This window comes from Dama dama, chromosome 15 (genome assembly GCF_033118175.1).
Source record: "Dama dama isolate Ldn47 chromosome 15, ASM3311817v1, whole genome shotgun sequence".
Taxonomy (NCBI): Eukaryota; Metazoa; Chordata; class Mammalia; order Artiodactyla; family Cervidae; genus Dama; species Dama dama.
Window position 1 is genome coordinate 62431616 of NC_083695.1, and position 16523 is coordinate 62448138.

The 16523-nt window shown below is 37.7% G+C and overlaps 2 protein-coding genes across 4 annotated transcripts in view; both read left to right on the plus strand.

Moving 5' to 3' along the window:
• The window catches only part of TBC1D12 (TBC1 domain family member 12), an 87756-nt gene extending 81075 nt beyond the window's left edge, over positions 1–6681 (plus strand). For all 3 annotated transcript variants that reach the window (XM_061162217.1, XM_061162218.1, XM_061162219.1), the window contains 4 exons: positions 1003–1131; positions 1396–1505; positions 3715–3973; positions 4829–6681. In XM_061162217.1, the coding sequence (XP_061018200.1) occupies positions 1003–1131; positions 1396–1505; positions 3715–3973; positions 4829–4897 (567 nt within the window). In that variant the 3' untranslated portion in view covers positions 4898–6681. The remainder of the gene's footprint in view (positions 1–1002; positions 1132–1395; positions 1506–3714; positions 3974–4828) is intronic.
• Positions 6682–14564: 7883 nt separating this feature from the next.
• Positions 14565–16523, plus strand: part of HELLS (helicase, lymphoid specific) — a 37482-nt gene continuing 35523 nt past the window's right edge. The window contains exons 1-2 of the mRNA XM_061162220.1: positions 14565–14740; positions 15188–15309. Of these exons, the coding sequence (XP_061018203.1) occupies positions 14710–14740; positions 15188–15309 (153 nt within the window). The 5' untranslated portion in view covers positions 14565–14709. The remainder of the gene's footprint in view (positions 14741–15187; positions 15310–16523) is intronic.

Consider the following 16523-nt stretch of genomic DNA (forward strand, 5'->3'; position numbering starts at 1 on the left):
CAGCACATATTTTAGTCTCAATATTCCCTGTATAGTTAAATTAAAATTTCTAAAATGCTATTGACATCTTTTATCTACTGTCTATATTATTTTCCATTTTCTTTTTTGTTCTTCTAGGTTAACTCTTATCTTTTTATTTACTGTTATCTTAGTTGGATTTGGGAGGGAAGGGGACAAAGAAAAATGTGTTCAACTTCTCATGTTTTACTGGAAATCATAAAACCTTCATTTTCTTGCCTTTGTCTTAAAATGGAAAAATTTTAGAGATTTCACAATAGGGTGGCTGTCTGATACAACTTACCCTATTTTGTTGCATGTTCATTTGTACATCTGTTTATTCATCCATTCACTCAACAAATATTTATTGTGTGCTTATGGCTATATGTCAGGCTTTGTTCTAGGCATTTTATTTGGCTCTGTGAACAAAAGAAAGATTCCTCCTTTTGTCTCTTATAATTTAGAAGGAGACAGACAATAAACAACAACAAATAAGTAAATCACATGTTTATTAAAAGGTGATAAGTGTTATAGAAAAAGCATGGCATGGGTTGGGGGGAAAGTGAAGTTTGGGGATGGGGCAGGTTGTAGTATTAAAGATGTCCTTATGAAGAAAGTAGATTTAAACAGAGAATCTCTTTTGCTCATGTGTTCTATAGTAGAGTCATAAAAAATTACATAACCCCTTCACATTTTTAAGTTGACATTCATTTAAATTTTTTCATTATAAGTTTCATCATAAAGGATTTAATTTTTAGCACTTATTAAATATTGATATTTTAAAATAAAACTTTTATTTTAAAACTGTATGTGCTCAGTTGCTCAGTCGTGTCTGACTCTTTGGAACCCCATGGATTGTAGCCCACCAGGCTCCTCTGTCCCTGGAACTTTTCAGAGAGGCATTCTGGAGTGAGTTGCCATTTCCTGCTCCAGGGGATCTTCCTGACTCAGAGATTGAACCTGTGTCTCTTGCGTCTCCTGCATTAATTTCTCTTCCTTTTGAAGGTCCAAGGGATGTCCTTCATAGCAGCAGTTCTCATTCTCAACTTGGAAGAAGCAGATGCCTTCATTGCATTTGCAAATCTCCTGAATAAGCCATGCCAGTTAGCCTTTTTTCGTGTGGATCACAGCATGGTATGGACATTTAGAATGAATTGTGTTTTTCTTTGACTGTCTGTTTCTATAGTCTGATTGCCCTTACAGAGTAAAATACAGTAATTAGAAGACCAAGGTGATCTAAAATAAGCCTTTCATTGAATTACAGTTTTATGAATGCTTGATGAAAAGACTGAGAAAGAGGTGCTAAGCAAGATTTTCTATTAACTTATGAGTAAGGATTTAATTTCTCAATTTCTTGAGTATACTCTTAAATAATTTTGTTGAAATTTCTATCTTTAGATGTTGAAATATTTTGCAACGTTTGAAGTATTTTTTGAAGAAAATCTCTCCAAACTATTTCTTCATTTCAAATCTTATAGTCTTACACCAGATATATACTTGATAGACTGGTAAGTCATAACATAAGTAGAATATAGTAATTAAAAGGAAACAGAGTAAAACTTTTTGCCTAAAGTAAATCTGATGCACAGGATCATACATACAAGAAAAACTCTCTCTTAGGTATAAAGAAACCCTCACATTTCTGTTGGGAGGGATTTGATTAAGAGCGTGAACTCTGGCTTGAAATCAGAATCCCTGTTTGTATATCAATTTCCAAACTATAAAATGGGAGTAATAATATCTCTATCTTGAGTTGTAGTTAGAGTGTTTTGCATGGATTATCTCACTCAATGCCAGATACATACTAAGCTCTGAGAAAGAATTAGTTGCTATTCCTTTAATATTCTTAACATATAAGGGCTTATGATAGTTATGATAGGTTTTCTTTACTGAGAGCTTTGTTTTTTCCAAGGCCTTATCCAGTTGTCTGACCAAGTATTGATACCTTATTTAAGTGCTACTGCCTTTTTTTAACTTTACAATTCTAGCTCTTCTATTCTAACTTGGAAGGTTTGCCTAGGACTCTGCTGAGCAGTAGCAGTAGATATTTAGAGGGGGGTGAATTTTGCCCAAGAGATAGAGCAGTTGATCTTAAGATAGATTGTTAAGAGTACATATGAAATATTTAAATCTTAAATCCTAATCATTAAAAATCAGTGGCTTTCATATAAGTGATAATAAGTTTTAATATAGACAATGGCATTGATCAGCTATCTTTATGGTTGTTTGAGGTTTCTTCTATTTAGACTTAAAAAAAAAAAAGTTATTTTTCAACGTATTCTCCTGTTCCAATTAGGAACATTAGAGTTCCTTTGGGTAGGACCTAAGATCATGGGAAGAAGGGTTTTATATTATGGGACCTGAAGGACCAAGATCAAATACTAAATCTGTAAAGAATGGGGGTAAAACTACTCAACTGTCCATCTTAAGAACTGTGAACATGAGGCAAAACAGGATCACAACTGATAAAGGGAGCAGGATGAAATTAATACCGAGTGAGTACTGTATACTAGAAACTGCCTCAGCACTACTAATACCCTTTCACATTTTGAACAGTGAGTTGGTATTCTCTGTACTACCAAGAGTATGCTTTAGGTTTTCTGGAGGGCTTTTTTTTTTTTTTTGGCTGGGCCTTACAGCTTTTGGAATATTAGTTCCCTGACTAGGGATAGAACCCAAGCCCTCTGCAGTGGAAACCAGACTCCTAACCACTGGACTGCCAGGGAATTCCCTCTGGTTTTTGTTATGCAATTAAATATGTGTTTATAATTTAAGAAGTAGACATGGATTTTTGTTTCACTCCATTGAGCTTGTAACATACAAAGCCCAGAACCAATGGTGCAAGAAAAAAGAAGAATAAGTAAGTGGCAGTGCTAATGAGGATTTATTTCATTTTTTGGCGGGAGAGCCTTTAGTTGACTTGCTCACATTTCATCAACAGTATCTCAGCTAGCCTGTGTAAACAATGTGTACCTTCTTTGCCAAGGTAACATCAAGAGAAGTTCTCTAGCATCTACTCTCCCTACTTCCTCAACCGCAGTGCTACTCCAAAGTACTACTGAATAAATACACGATCAAACATTATCAGAAAAGATGGGAAAAACCTTTGGTGATTCTATTGGAGGGTATACATGCTCCAAAAGAAGTAGTAAGTAAAGTTTGGTGACCAGAAAACAAAACAGTAGGTGTTTGTGAAGAAGAAAAAAAAGGAGAGAAGTCAGGCTTTATGGTTTTGTATTTAGGTTAATATAGGATACTTGTCCTCATACAATAAGAAGAAGTAACTTTTATTGAGCATTTCTTATGTGCCATTCACTATTCCAAACACTTTACATTTAGGTAATTTTATTATCTTTGTTTACTAATGAGCAAACTGAGGCACAGCAAGGTTAAGTATCTTACTCAGGGAACATAAATCAATAAATTGCAAATCTAAGATTCAAACTCAGGTATGCTGGTTTCAGAGTCCATACCCTTAACCATGAGGTTATTCTGCCATTGTAGTTTGTATTAGCCTGTATCGCTGCATAAGATTATAAATTCACATACTTCTGTCATTTATTACTTAATTTTCCACTACTCAAGTTGAGGGAAGGAGCCATATCTTATTTGCCTTTTCAGCCCTAATTTAAGCACTTCCTTTTATATAGAGATGCTTAATGAGTGAATGAATAAATGAATGAAAAATTTCAATGGCTTTTTCCCCCCTAATTTTAGGATCTTCACACTATATAGCAAATCACTACCACTTGATCTGGCCTGTCGAGTATGGGATGTATTTTGCAGAGATGGGGAGGAATTTTTATTTAGGACTGGATTAGGAATCCTCCGATTATATGAAGATATTCTTCTACAGATGGACTTTATTCACATAGCACAGTTTCTAACTAAATTGCCGGAAGATATCACATCAGAAAAACTGTTCAGCTGTATTGCAGCCATTCAGATGCAGAATAGTACCAAAAAATGGACTCAGGTAGAGTGACATTTTCCTACTTCTAACAGATGTATTAAAAGTTTTTTTTTAATGTAAAAAAAAAGTTAAGTATTTCACAAATGTTAGTGCTTAAGTTTAAAAAAAAGCTTTAAAAATAATTTTTGACTTTGAAAAAAATATTGCTTCTCTTTCACCTCTCCAGACCTATGGCTTTATTTTTATGTAAGTCCAGTAATATTTTGAGTTTAGTGAAGTACAGCCTACAATAGGCATGAATTGCCAGGGTAATTATATAAGCACCTTGGTATTTCAAATAAACAACAATTGTATTAAATACCTGAATGTGTACTAAGGGTTTGTAATAAAAAGAATGTAATATATGATTCTGACTTTTTAGATGCTTAATGTTGTTAGGGAAGCAAATATATTGACAGTCTAAAGTGTTAACACTTGCTTCATGAATGATGGACAGTAGGCATAAGTTCACAGTTTTATTGCTTATGAACATGAAAATATTTGGTCCAGTCAATGTATGGCAAAAACCACTATAATACTGTAAAGTAATTAGCTTCCAATTAAAGTAAATTAATTAATTAAAAAAATAAACATTGGGAAAATGCAAAAAAAAAAAACCAAACAAATGAATATTGGTCCAGGAAATGTTTTGTTACCTAATAGTAATTTTATAATATTGGCAAGTGATGAAAACTGGAATCTAACTGTATATCATAAAATTGGGTTGAAACAAACGAGGATTTGAGAATGACATTCTTTCAGAGAGCAAAGTTATGTATGCTAAAGCTTTTTCATGTTAATAAACTATAGATTTTAAAATCTCTTTAATCTGCATGATTGTTGTTTTTAGCATTAATGTTTACTTTATATAATTTCCAGGTCTTTGCATCTATGATGAAGGATATTAAAGAAGGAGACAAGAATAATAGTCCAGCTCTGAAAAGCTAACCTTCAAAATTAACAAAATAATTGCAATATAACAAATGTTTTTTGATAAAAGTTTTTGTTTCCTATGTAAAAAGCATGGTAGAAAATGCTGAAGAAAGCTAAAAGAATCAAGACATGGAAAACTACTGATTTTGAATTCCATGGCTGAAGTAAATGAGTAACCCATTGACAGTATTAATTTAAAAAGTATTTTATAGGGAGAGCCATTTTACAAAGGAGAAAATTTAAATGGCTAGTTCATACTCCATAATATGGAGTGAATAGTTTAATGCAATAAATTTTTTAATAGCTTTGGATATAGTTCAAAATTTTTACATCTTTTCTTTTTTTAACTGTTAGCATAAAGGCACTTTGGAGGTCAGAACAGGCTATTTAAATACTACTTTAACTCCTAAAATACTATTTGAAATAAACGCCTTAGTACAGATATTATCTCCAGTTCCAAACATTTGAAGATATTATAGACCAATAATAAGCAACTTTGATTGTAAAGTGTTTATGTCACTGATGTTTATATTCACTCCCAGGTTGGGGCAAATTTGGGTTATCTGGGAACTGGAAATATTGGTAGGAGATTGTTTAGCACTTATGTAAGTGTTTTCCACAGTATCATGTCTGTTTTTAAAAGGAAATTGTTTCTTTTTCTCAAGGAATTCCTGTCACTCAGAGGAATTTAGCTTTTCTGTTTCTAGTCTAAGAATTGTTCATCTAGTAATTTAAGAAAGCTAACTGGTAGAAGAAAATTTCTTTGCACTTTAATGGACTGAAGACTTTTTGGAGGGAGTAAGTCCATAAATATAAATGAGGTTTTTCACTGGTAAGAATAAAAAGTAATGAATTCTGAGAGTTCTTAAATAGCATGCTACTTGGCAAGACTTTAAGTTTGTTAGTTAAAATTCTTTCACTGTCTGTAGAAACAAAATTTGGTAATTCCAGTTTGAATTTTGAAACATGTAGCAAAGTCCATGACTTGTAAAACCCTGTGTATAATTTTCTAATCAATGGAAATGAGAGTAAAAGAAAGTTAAAATTTAATTTTTTTCTAATGAGTTTAACTTTGATGATATAGTGGATAAAGGAATGATTAATTATTGGTAACCTGACATTAAATTTATTATGTTTGATTCTTGAGCTTAAATCACTTTATTATTATTGATATCTATATAACATGGTATTTGGTTAATAATTAGACTTATAGTGTGCTTTTATGTTGCACTTTGGTTTGAAACAACACTTAAGCACACTATTTCTGTTAGTGGTATATAGTCTTCAAACTAACAAGTCTGAGAACCTTGTTAGTGTAGTGACTGCCTCTTTAGGAATATGGGACCAGATGGTATCCATGTATTTTTACCCCATGGGTCACTCTAGCCTAGGGACCACTAATGGAGCCCTCAGAAGTTAACTCCTGTCATAGGAGCTTTCTTAGTGGAAACTAGTAGTGTAATAAAATATTGAGGGAGTACTCAGGGTCTTAATAGGTTTTAGAATGACATATTAACTCTGATAACTACTTCCTTGGTATTGGTGGCCCTGATAGAGGGAATGAAACCCCTGGCAGTAATCTCATTGAGGTTGTACTACCTGCCAAAATTTAATCTTACTTTTGTGTATTTGTTTCCTAAGTTGGGCCTAAGTTACTGTATTTTTTTTTTCTCATTTTTATTATTGTACAGTTTCTTTACCTTTCAAGTATAAATGTGTATATAAAATGTAAATACAAGGAATTTACTAAAACCCACTATTAACAATTACTGTGTAAATAAAACTTATAAGCAGAGTAATTACTTGAAATGAGTCTTCATTATTTAACTACATGGGGGATATTTAACTACATGTGGAGATAAAAAGGGAATAAACTTTTCTGCCAGATTTCTCTTCCTGAGGATGACTGGGCCTTTTGGCTTTTGAAATTGACAGTACTGGTAGTGAGAAAGTTGTATCTTCCTTAAACCTCTTATACAGGCATTATAGAGTTACTCATTATTCACATGGTCAGTGTATGGCAGTTTTTTGGGTAAAGTATATTTTCAGTTAAAAAATAACTTGCCTGGGAGAGAGGTGGAAGGGAGGTGGCTGATTTATGCTGATGATGGCAGAACCCATCACAATATTGTAAAGTAATTATCTTCCAATTAAAAAATAAAATTAAAGAAATAACTTTCCTAAAAACCTCAAGATAATGTGAAATTGAGTATGATGTTTTGTCTGTCTAATCAATATTTCTCACTCATTGTCCTTTTAGCCCTGGTCTGCACTGTACTGTTTAAATGCTACTGGAAGACTCCAGTAACTAGCATAGCTTTCTAAAGTCAGAACACAGTTTTTGCTGATTTCTTTTGTAGTGATGACCTTCAGAGAATGTTATTGATTTGAGTATACACACACACATATATATAAGCAGAGTATATATATGTATATATGTATACTTTAATTAAGGTATAGTTGATATACAGTGTTGTGTTAGTTTCTGGCGTACAACAAAGTGATTCAATTCAATTATATATATATATTCTTGCTTTCTGTTAAAGAACTAAGAAGGATTGAGGAAAATTTCTTCCCCTCTGACACTACCCAGGAAAACTAACTCACCAAAATGACTGAAACCCTCACCTTAAATACTGTCTTCAGCTGAAAACTAAAGATGTTAGGGGTATGGTTTGAGACTTCAAAGGGGAAGCAATTCACATGGAGATGAAAAGCAAATGTTTGATAAACAGATGTTTGCTGGGCCTTGCAAGACAGTGAGTGGACTCTGATCTTTCACCCCTGCAGAGTTTTCCCCACCTCACCTAGTCTATATTCTTAGTTCTATTACAGAATAGACCCTCTATCAAAATTCTTTTTGGCAGATAAGGGGACAGTAACAAGAAAAACTTACTGAGTCTTCTGTTTCTTAAAAATAATTAGCTTAATTTAACCTTCACACCAAAAAGACACATTTTGGGGTGACAAATTTTGCTTTCCTACAGTGCTGGTGGCTCAGCTGTAAAGAATTCACCTGTGGTACAGGGGCCACAGGAGACATGGGTTTGATCCTTGGGTCAGGAAGATTCCCTGGAGGATGGCATGGCAACCCACTGCAACATTCCTGCTTGGAAAAGCCTGGCAGGCTACAGTGCATAGTGCAGCAAAGTCGGACACAACCAACTGAACATGCATGCACGCACAGTGGTAAAACCATTTATTTGGACTTCACTGTTTCACAACATGTGAAAGTGAAAGTTGTCCGGTCATGTACAACTCTTTGCCACCCCATGGACTATAGAGTCCATGGAATTCGCCAGGTCAGAATACTGGAATAGGTACCCTTTCCCTTCTCCAGAGGATCTCCCCAACCCAGGGATCGAACCCAGGTCTCTTGCATTGCAGGCAGATTCTTTACCAGCTGAGCCACCAGGGATGCCCAAGAATACAGGAGTGGGTAGCGGATCCGTTCTCCAGCGGATCTTCCTAACCCAGGAATCGAACTGGGGTCTCCTGCATTGCAGGTGGATTCTTTACCAACTGAGCTATCACAACATGTAAAGATGAAAATTATATCATGTTTTTAAACAATTAAAGACTTTCTTTTTTTAATATCAGGGAAATTAGCCCCTTCAGAGAGAGAAGAAAGCCTTGCCCTTTAAAAAAACTGTTTGCTAGAAATGCAAATCAAAACTGCAATGAGGTGTGAATGGCCATTATCACTAAGTCTACAAATAATAAATCTGGAGAGGATATGTGTAAAGGGTACCCTCTTACACTGTTGATGAGAAAGTAAACTGGTATAGCCATTACAGAGAAGAGTATAGAGGTCCCTTGAAAAACTAAGACTCTACACATGGACATCACCAGATGGTCAACACTGAAATCAGATTGATTATATTCTTTGCAGCCAAAGATAGAGAAGCTCTATAGAGTTAGCAAAAACAAGACCGGGAGCTGACTGTGGCTCAGCTCATGAATTCCTTATTGCCAAATTCAGACTTAAATTGAAGAAAGTAGGGAAAACCACTAGACCATTCAGGTATGACCTAAATCAAATCCCTTGTGATTATACAGTGGAAGTAAGAAATAGATTTAAGGGACTAGATCTGATAGACAGAGTGCCTGATGAACTATGGATGGAGGTTCGTGATATTGTACAGGAGACAGGGGATCAAGACCATCGCTATGGAAAAGAAATGCAAAAAAGCAAAATGGCTGTCAGAGGAGGCCTTACAAATAGCTGTGAAGAGAAGTGAAAAGCAAAAGAGAAAAGGAAAGATATTCCCATCTGAATCAGAGTTCCAAAGAATAGCAAGGAGAGATAAGAAAGCCTTCCTCAGCGATCAATGCAAAGAAATAGAGGAAAACAACAGAATGGGAAAGACTAGAGATGTGTTCAAGAAAATTAGAGATACCAAGGGAACATTTCATGCAAAGATGGGCTCGATAAAGGACAGAAATGGTATGGACCTAACAGAAGCAGAAGATATTAAGAAGAGGTGGCAAGAATACACAGAAGAACTGTACAAAAAAGATCTTCATGACCCAGATAATCACAATGGTGTGATCACTCACCTAGAGCCAGACATCCTGGAATGCGAAGTCAAGTGGGCCTTAGAAAGCATCACTACGAACAAAGCTAGTGGAGGTGATGGAATTCCAGTTGAGCTACTTCAAATCCTGAAAGATGATGCTGTGAAAGTGCTGCACTTAATATGCCAGTAAATTTGGAAAACTCAGCAGTGGCCACAGGACTGGAAAAGGTCAGTTTTCATTCTAATCCCAAAGAAAGGCAATCCCAAAGAATGTTCGAACTACCGCACAATTGCACTCATCTCACACGCTAGTAAAGTAATGCTCAAAATTCTCCAAGCCAGGCTTTAGCAATATGTGAACTGTGAACTTCCAGATGTTCAAACTGGTTCTAGAAAAGGCAGAGGAAGCAGAGATGAAACTGCCAACATCCGCTGGATCATCGAAAAAGCAAGAGAGTTCCAGAAAAACATCTATTTCTGTTTTATTGACTATGCCAAAGACTGACTGTGTGGATCACAATAAACTGTGGAAAATTCTGAAAGAGATGGGAATACCAGACCACCTGACCTGTCTCTTGAGAAACCTGTATGCAGGTCAGGAAGCAACGGTTAGAACTGGACATGGAACAATAGACTGGTTCCAAATAGGGAAAGGAGTACGTCAAGGCTGTATATTGTCACCCTGCTTATTTAACTTATATATGCAGAGTACATCATGAGAAATGCTGGGCTGAAAGAAGCACAAGCTGGGATCAAGACTGCCAGGAGAAATACCAATTACCTCAGATATGCAGACACCACCACCCTTGTGACAGAAAGTGAAGAGGAACTAAAGAGCCTCTTGTTGAAAGTGAAAGAAGAGAGTGAAAAAGTTGGCTTAAAGCTCAACATTCAGAAAACTAAGATCATGGCATCTGGTCCCATCACTTCATGGGAAATAGATGGGGAAACAGTAGAAACAGCATCAGACTTTATTTTGGGGGGCTCTAAAATCCCCACAGATGGTGATTGCAGCCATGAAATTAAAAGACGCTCACTCCTTGGAAGGAAAGTTATGACCAACCTAGATAGCATATTAAAAAGCAGAGACATTACTTTGCCAACAAAGGTCCATCTAGTCAAGGCTATGGTTTTTCCAGTGGTCATGTATGGATGTGAGAGTTGGACGGTGAAGAAAGCTGAGCGCCAAAGTATTGATGCTTTTGAACTGTGATGTTGGAGAAGACTCTTGAGAAGTCCCTTGGACTGCAAGAAGATCCAACCAGTCCATCCTAAAGGAGATCGGTCCTGGGTGTTCATTGGAAGGACTGACGCTGAAGCTGAAACTCCAATACTTTGGCCATGCGAAGAGTTGACTCATTGGAAAAGACCCTAATGCTGAGAAGGATTAGGGGCAGGAGGAGAAGGGATGACAGAGGATGAGATGGTTGGATGTCATCACCGACTTGATGGACATGGGTTTGGGTAGACTCCAGGAGTTGGTGATGAACAGGGAGTCCTGGCGTGCTGCGATTCATGGGGTTGCAAAGAGTCAGACACGACTGAGCGACTGAACTGAAGTGAAAAACTAAAAATAGAGTTAGCATGTGATCCAGCAACCCCACTCCTGGGCATATATTCAGAAAAGATGCAAACTCAAATTTGAGAAGATACATACACCCCAGTGTTCATAGCAACACTGTTTACACCAGGCAAGGCATGGAAGCAATCTAAGTGTCTGTTGACAGATGAATGGATAAATAGGATGTATTATGCATGCATGCACACACAAACACACATCAGCTATGAAAAAGAATGAATGCCATTAGCAGTGTTGACTTAAACTGCACCACCTGAGAATTGAGTTAAATTCTATTTGGGGCAAAAGGAGGACTGCAGCCTGCAAGACAGCACCTTAGCAGATAGCTCTGAGTAACTGCTTCATAGAGGCGGGGGGCGGGGGGAAGGTCAGTATACATATGATATTTGGTGAAGAGAGTATATATGCAATCAAGCACATATTTTTCCAGAAGGTTTCTACAGTCTCATGAAACCTTTCCTAGTCAAATGGAACAGACATCACCATGAAGGATTTTCATGTTTTTCTGGATATGAGGAGAATTGGGCTCATAAACTCAGCTCTTAGAATATCTATCTGAAGACCTGTCCTGCCAGTTTTTTCCTGAGTACAGAGTGCATTTCTGTTCTCCACTCTGAGCTCCTTCAATGGGTGTTGAAAGTCAGCAGCTACAGCAGCACATGATTTCATCCTTTGTAAAGGTAGATGGCAAGCAACCATGGAAAGTGCCAATTTGTAGTTGACAGCATCAAGATGCATGGACCTAGAGATTATCATACTCAGTGAAGGAGGTCAGAAGACAAATACATGATACCACTTATATGTGGAATCTAAAAAATGATGCAAATAAAGTTACTTACAAAACAAATAGAATCAGACATCGAAAACAAACTTAAGGTTACCAAAGGGGGAAGAGGAGTTTGAGATTAACAGATAAACACTACTATATATAAAATAGAAAACCCACACAATTTCATGGCTGCAGTCACCGTCTGTAGTGATTTTGGAGCCCAAGAAAAATAAAATCTGTGGCTGCTTCCACTTTTTCCCCCATCTATTTCCCATGAAATGATAGGACTGGATGCCATGATCTTAGTTTTTTGAATGCTTAGTTTTAAGCCAGATTTTTCACTCTCCTATTTCACCCTCATCAAGAGGCTCTTTAGTTCCTCTTCACTTTCTGCCATTAGAGTGGTATCACTCTAATGGTTGTTATTTCTCCCGACAATCTTGATTCCAGCTTGTGATTCATCCAGCTGGGCATTTCGCATGATATACTCTGCATAGAAGTTAAATAAGCAGTGTGCCAATATACAGCCCTGGTGTATTCCTTTCCCAATTTTGAACCAGTCCACTGTTCCCTGTAAAGTTCTAACTGTTGCTTCTTGACCTGCGTACAAGTTTCTTAGGAGACAGGTAAGGTGGTCTGGTATTTCCATCTCTTTAAGAATTTTCCAGTTTTTTGTGATCCACACAGTCAAAGGCTTTAGCATAGTCAATGAAGCAGAAGATGTTTTTCTGGAATCCCCTTGCTTTCTCTATGATCCACTGAATGTTGGCAATTTGATCTCTGGTTCCTCTACCTTTTCTAAACCCTGCTTGTACATCTGGAAGTTTGCAGCACAGTGGCAAACGTGTCAGGAGATATACCAGTTCAAACGGTGTCAGGTGTGGGACCAGATACTAGATGAAATTTCTGTCTTTCGAGAATCAGATGAAATTGTTTGAATTCCATCCTATTTGTGTTTGGATAAATCTTCCCCATTTGATCTCTGAGGAATCAGAAGGGAAGTTATTGGCCTTGAGCTGATCATTGAAGCTTGCAGAGCAGAGACTACAAGGAACAAAGTAGAGAAGAGCAACAGATGGAGCAAAGTTTTGGGTAGGTTGGCCACAATTGAGTTCAAAAGAGAGAACAAGAAAAGATTCTCAGTAGATTAGGGGAAAGCCTTGTAAAAAGTAGTGTTTCAAAAGTCAGGAAAAGAAATTTTGGAATTGATTGTAGGTTAAAAATCTTAGTAACATGACACTGACTGATAGCTATTGTCCTTGATTAGAAAGAGGTAGGATTTAAGAGTAATTATTAATGAAGGTTATAATTTATCTTAACGCAATCTGAACTGGCTTTCAAAAGACCTGGGTTTGGCTACTATTTTATCACAAAATGACTGTAGGCTTCTGGCTAAGTTAATTTATCCTCTGTGAGCATCAGTTTTCTCACCTATAATGTAGGAATGAAAACAATCTTCTCTGCTAATCTCAGTGTTACAAAGGTTGCTGAAGATGGTTATGGTGCATTGTAAACCCTTAAGTTTTGTACAATTACAATTAGTAAAGCAGTTGGGAGTCAGAAATGGAGGAAACAGATGGTTACATGGCAGGTATACCGTAAATTCTGAGGCTGGGGTGGGGGTGGTACAAGAACTTGTTAGAAGGGACTGCAGGCAAGAAAGTGTGGGACTGAAGACTGAAGTGAAAACCATGGGCCAGAAGAGCCCAGGTCCTCCCTTCAGGCACTTTCTCTAATTACTGCACCTCTATTGAAATTCCTGAACCTTATGTCTTTTCTACTGGCCACTCCGCTAGGTTTATCACTGCATTAAATTCTCCTTTATCCTGGAACAACGTTTTATTTTATATTATTTTATTTTTTACTAGAAAATAATATAGGTTTGTATTTTTATTACCTTGCCTTACTTCACTTTTTTCATTTTTGCTTTTGGACCTCAGCAACAAACATAATTCATGAATACCCCCGAGTTCATGGCTCACTACCACCCATTGGTCTGTAAAATATGTTCTCTTATCTTTTTATTCCCCCTAAGCCATCACTCCCATCTTAAATTCTTGGCTTCATACTCTCCAACCTCATAAAGTACCCACTCTAAGGTTCTACATAGAGTTAATGCATAGTATAAATGTTAATACATGAAAAGCCCATTAGAAAATATCAACCGTTTTGTACAACTCTTACTATCAATGAATACTAATATTAAATTCATTACTAAGTTTTCCAAGAATATACTTTATCTCTTCGTTTAATCAAACATTTCTTTATGCTCTTTATTTCTTTTAGAATTTTTTCCATAAGTGCTTATTCATTCTTTAACTCTACCATAATACTATCTCTCTTATTCCAGCCACAAAAGAGCCCTCTTCTGGGTCACTTCGGGGAATTTTCACTCAAAATGTTAACTGCGGATGGTGGCCAAAGTTGGCAATATGTATTTCTCACATCTTCACCTGGATACTCGGTACCTCTTTCTACCTAAAGGATCATCCGTGGGCGGGGTTTAAATCACATCAGCCAGTGTGTGTGAAGGTGCCTTTCAAACTGTTCAGAGTGTTGCTTAAGCCTGCATAGTGAGGCATTATCATCAGTTACGTAAGGAAACAGGGCCGTTCGCTAGGCAAACTCGCCCAGCATCACAGAGCTACAGGCTAACTTCTGCAGCAGAATCCACCTACCCCAAGCCCGAGGTCCCCATAAAAACGCTTACCGTCGCCGAAGTGGATTCTGAGGAAAACCAAACTCCGCCAAATCTCGCGCCTCTGGGACTCGGGGGCGGGGTGGGGAGCACGAAGCATCGCGAGATGACGGCGTTTTCCCGCGAAGGAGAAGCGCGCGTTTTTCTCTGGCTGGACGCTTGGGCGAGAGACTGGGACCGCCGAGCGGCGAGTGAGGATTTAGCGTGCGGCATTACAGGCACTGTGAGGAGGGCACCGGTTTCCGGAGTGTGTGTCCAGCCATGCCGGCGCAACGCCCCGCGAACAGCGGCGGTAAGTGAGGAGAACCTGCCTCCCAGCGCGGGCTGTGGCGTCCGGGGCGGGGGTGGGGGAGCAGCATGGAGACTGCAGCCGAGCTTTTGCGGGGAGAGCCGACCCCGGGCAGAGATTGAGGAGGAAAGGAGGTTTCCCCTTTCTGTGGGGAGGGGTAGGGGACACCCGAAGTTGCGTGTATTTGCATAGTACAGGAGATTTTACACAGGAGACCGCGTTTTCCTGAACATCCCCAGCTGTACACTGCGGTCCGGGCTACTACTAGTTGACATAGTGAAGACCTAGGAGGTCTCTGAGAGGTGATGCTGGCGTCCCCCCTGGGTCTTCAACTTTTGCGTCAAATGCATCTCGGAAGGCGACAAGGGTTGTTTAATTCGGACATCGAGTAATTGGTCATTTTTTAAAACTGCAATTTAAAAGCCCTTTCCCCCCCGCCTTCCCCGCCAGGGCCCCTAGCTCCAGATGTGGTTGAACAGCCGGAGACTGCCGTGATTACCTCAGTCATGCTAGAGGAGGAAGAACAGCTTGAGGCTGCTGGGCTAGAGAGAGAGCGGAAGATGCTAGAAAAGGTAATTTAGGCATCAAGTTCATCGTCGTTAAGTAGTAACCTGATGCGTCCTTGGGGGTGTGGTTTGTGTGCTTAAGTTTACTAGTTTTTTTCTTTTTTTTTTAATCAACTTTTAAACGAACTGCCTTATTTATCTATCTTTACCGATACTACTTTTGGGAAAGCTTTGCACGAGCTTGGAATGATGCTTCTATCAGTTACAGTCTTGGTCTGGAAAGTGGCCTCATCTCTCTTAAGTTAGCATTTCAAATTGCTTGTTCAGCCATAATAATAATTCTTCCAAAGTCGGTAGTTAATTTTTTCAGTGTTCTCTTTCCATCTAAGTAATCAACTTGCTTTTTGCTTTCTTTTTCATTGTACTTTTTCAGTGACATTGTCCTTGAGGTTTTCTTATTTTGAAGACTGCTAAAAGCACTTTTTAACCTCTTGAAAAGCTTCAGTTTTTGAATATATTTAACTCCAGTACTGTCCCACCCCGTTGTTTACCTGCCAACTCTAAATGTGCTCCCTACTAAGTAATTTCTTGTAATAATTTATTTAGCCCTCCCAGTATTACGATTATATCGATACTTTTGATATTTCCAGTTACATATGATGAAGCTGAGGCAACTGGGGCTCGTGTCACACACTAATGAGCTCAAATTTGACTGCTTCCAGAGTTTTTTTAACATTATACCTCCCTAAGGACATTAATACTGAATTAACATCCTGTAATTATAAAACTACTTAAATTGGGGAGTAATGTACTCCAAAGGCAAGTAATACATTAGTTGGTTCCCTCCTATTTTATATCAGTAATGATTCTTTTGTTAGCCTTGTTAACACCTCGTGCTCATTTACTGTCAGTCACTGTTCTAAATGCTGTACATGTATTTTACTCATTGAATTCTCAACTATTCTATCATGTAGATACTACTACTAACTCATTACTATTATTAAACTTAATAGTTTAATTATTAGTATAAATTATTTTATTAAAGTATTCTATAAAGTAGGTTCTATTTTCATTCTGTGTTACACATGAGGAAACTGAGGCACCTAGAGGTTGCCTGGGGTCCCACAGCTAGTAAATGGCAGAGCAAAGATGGTAATGTAGGCCCTGTGGTTTCAGAATTCACACTTTTTAACCAGGTTGCTATACTTTCACTCCAGTAAATTCTAGTTCTGTTGTTACTCATCATCTGTAGTTGTATTGGTTAAGGTAATAAGTTAATA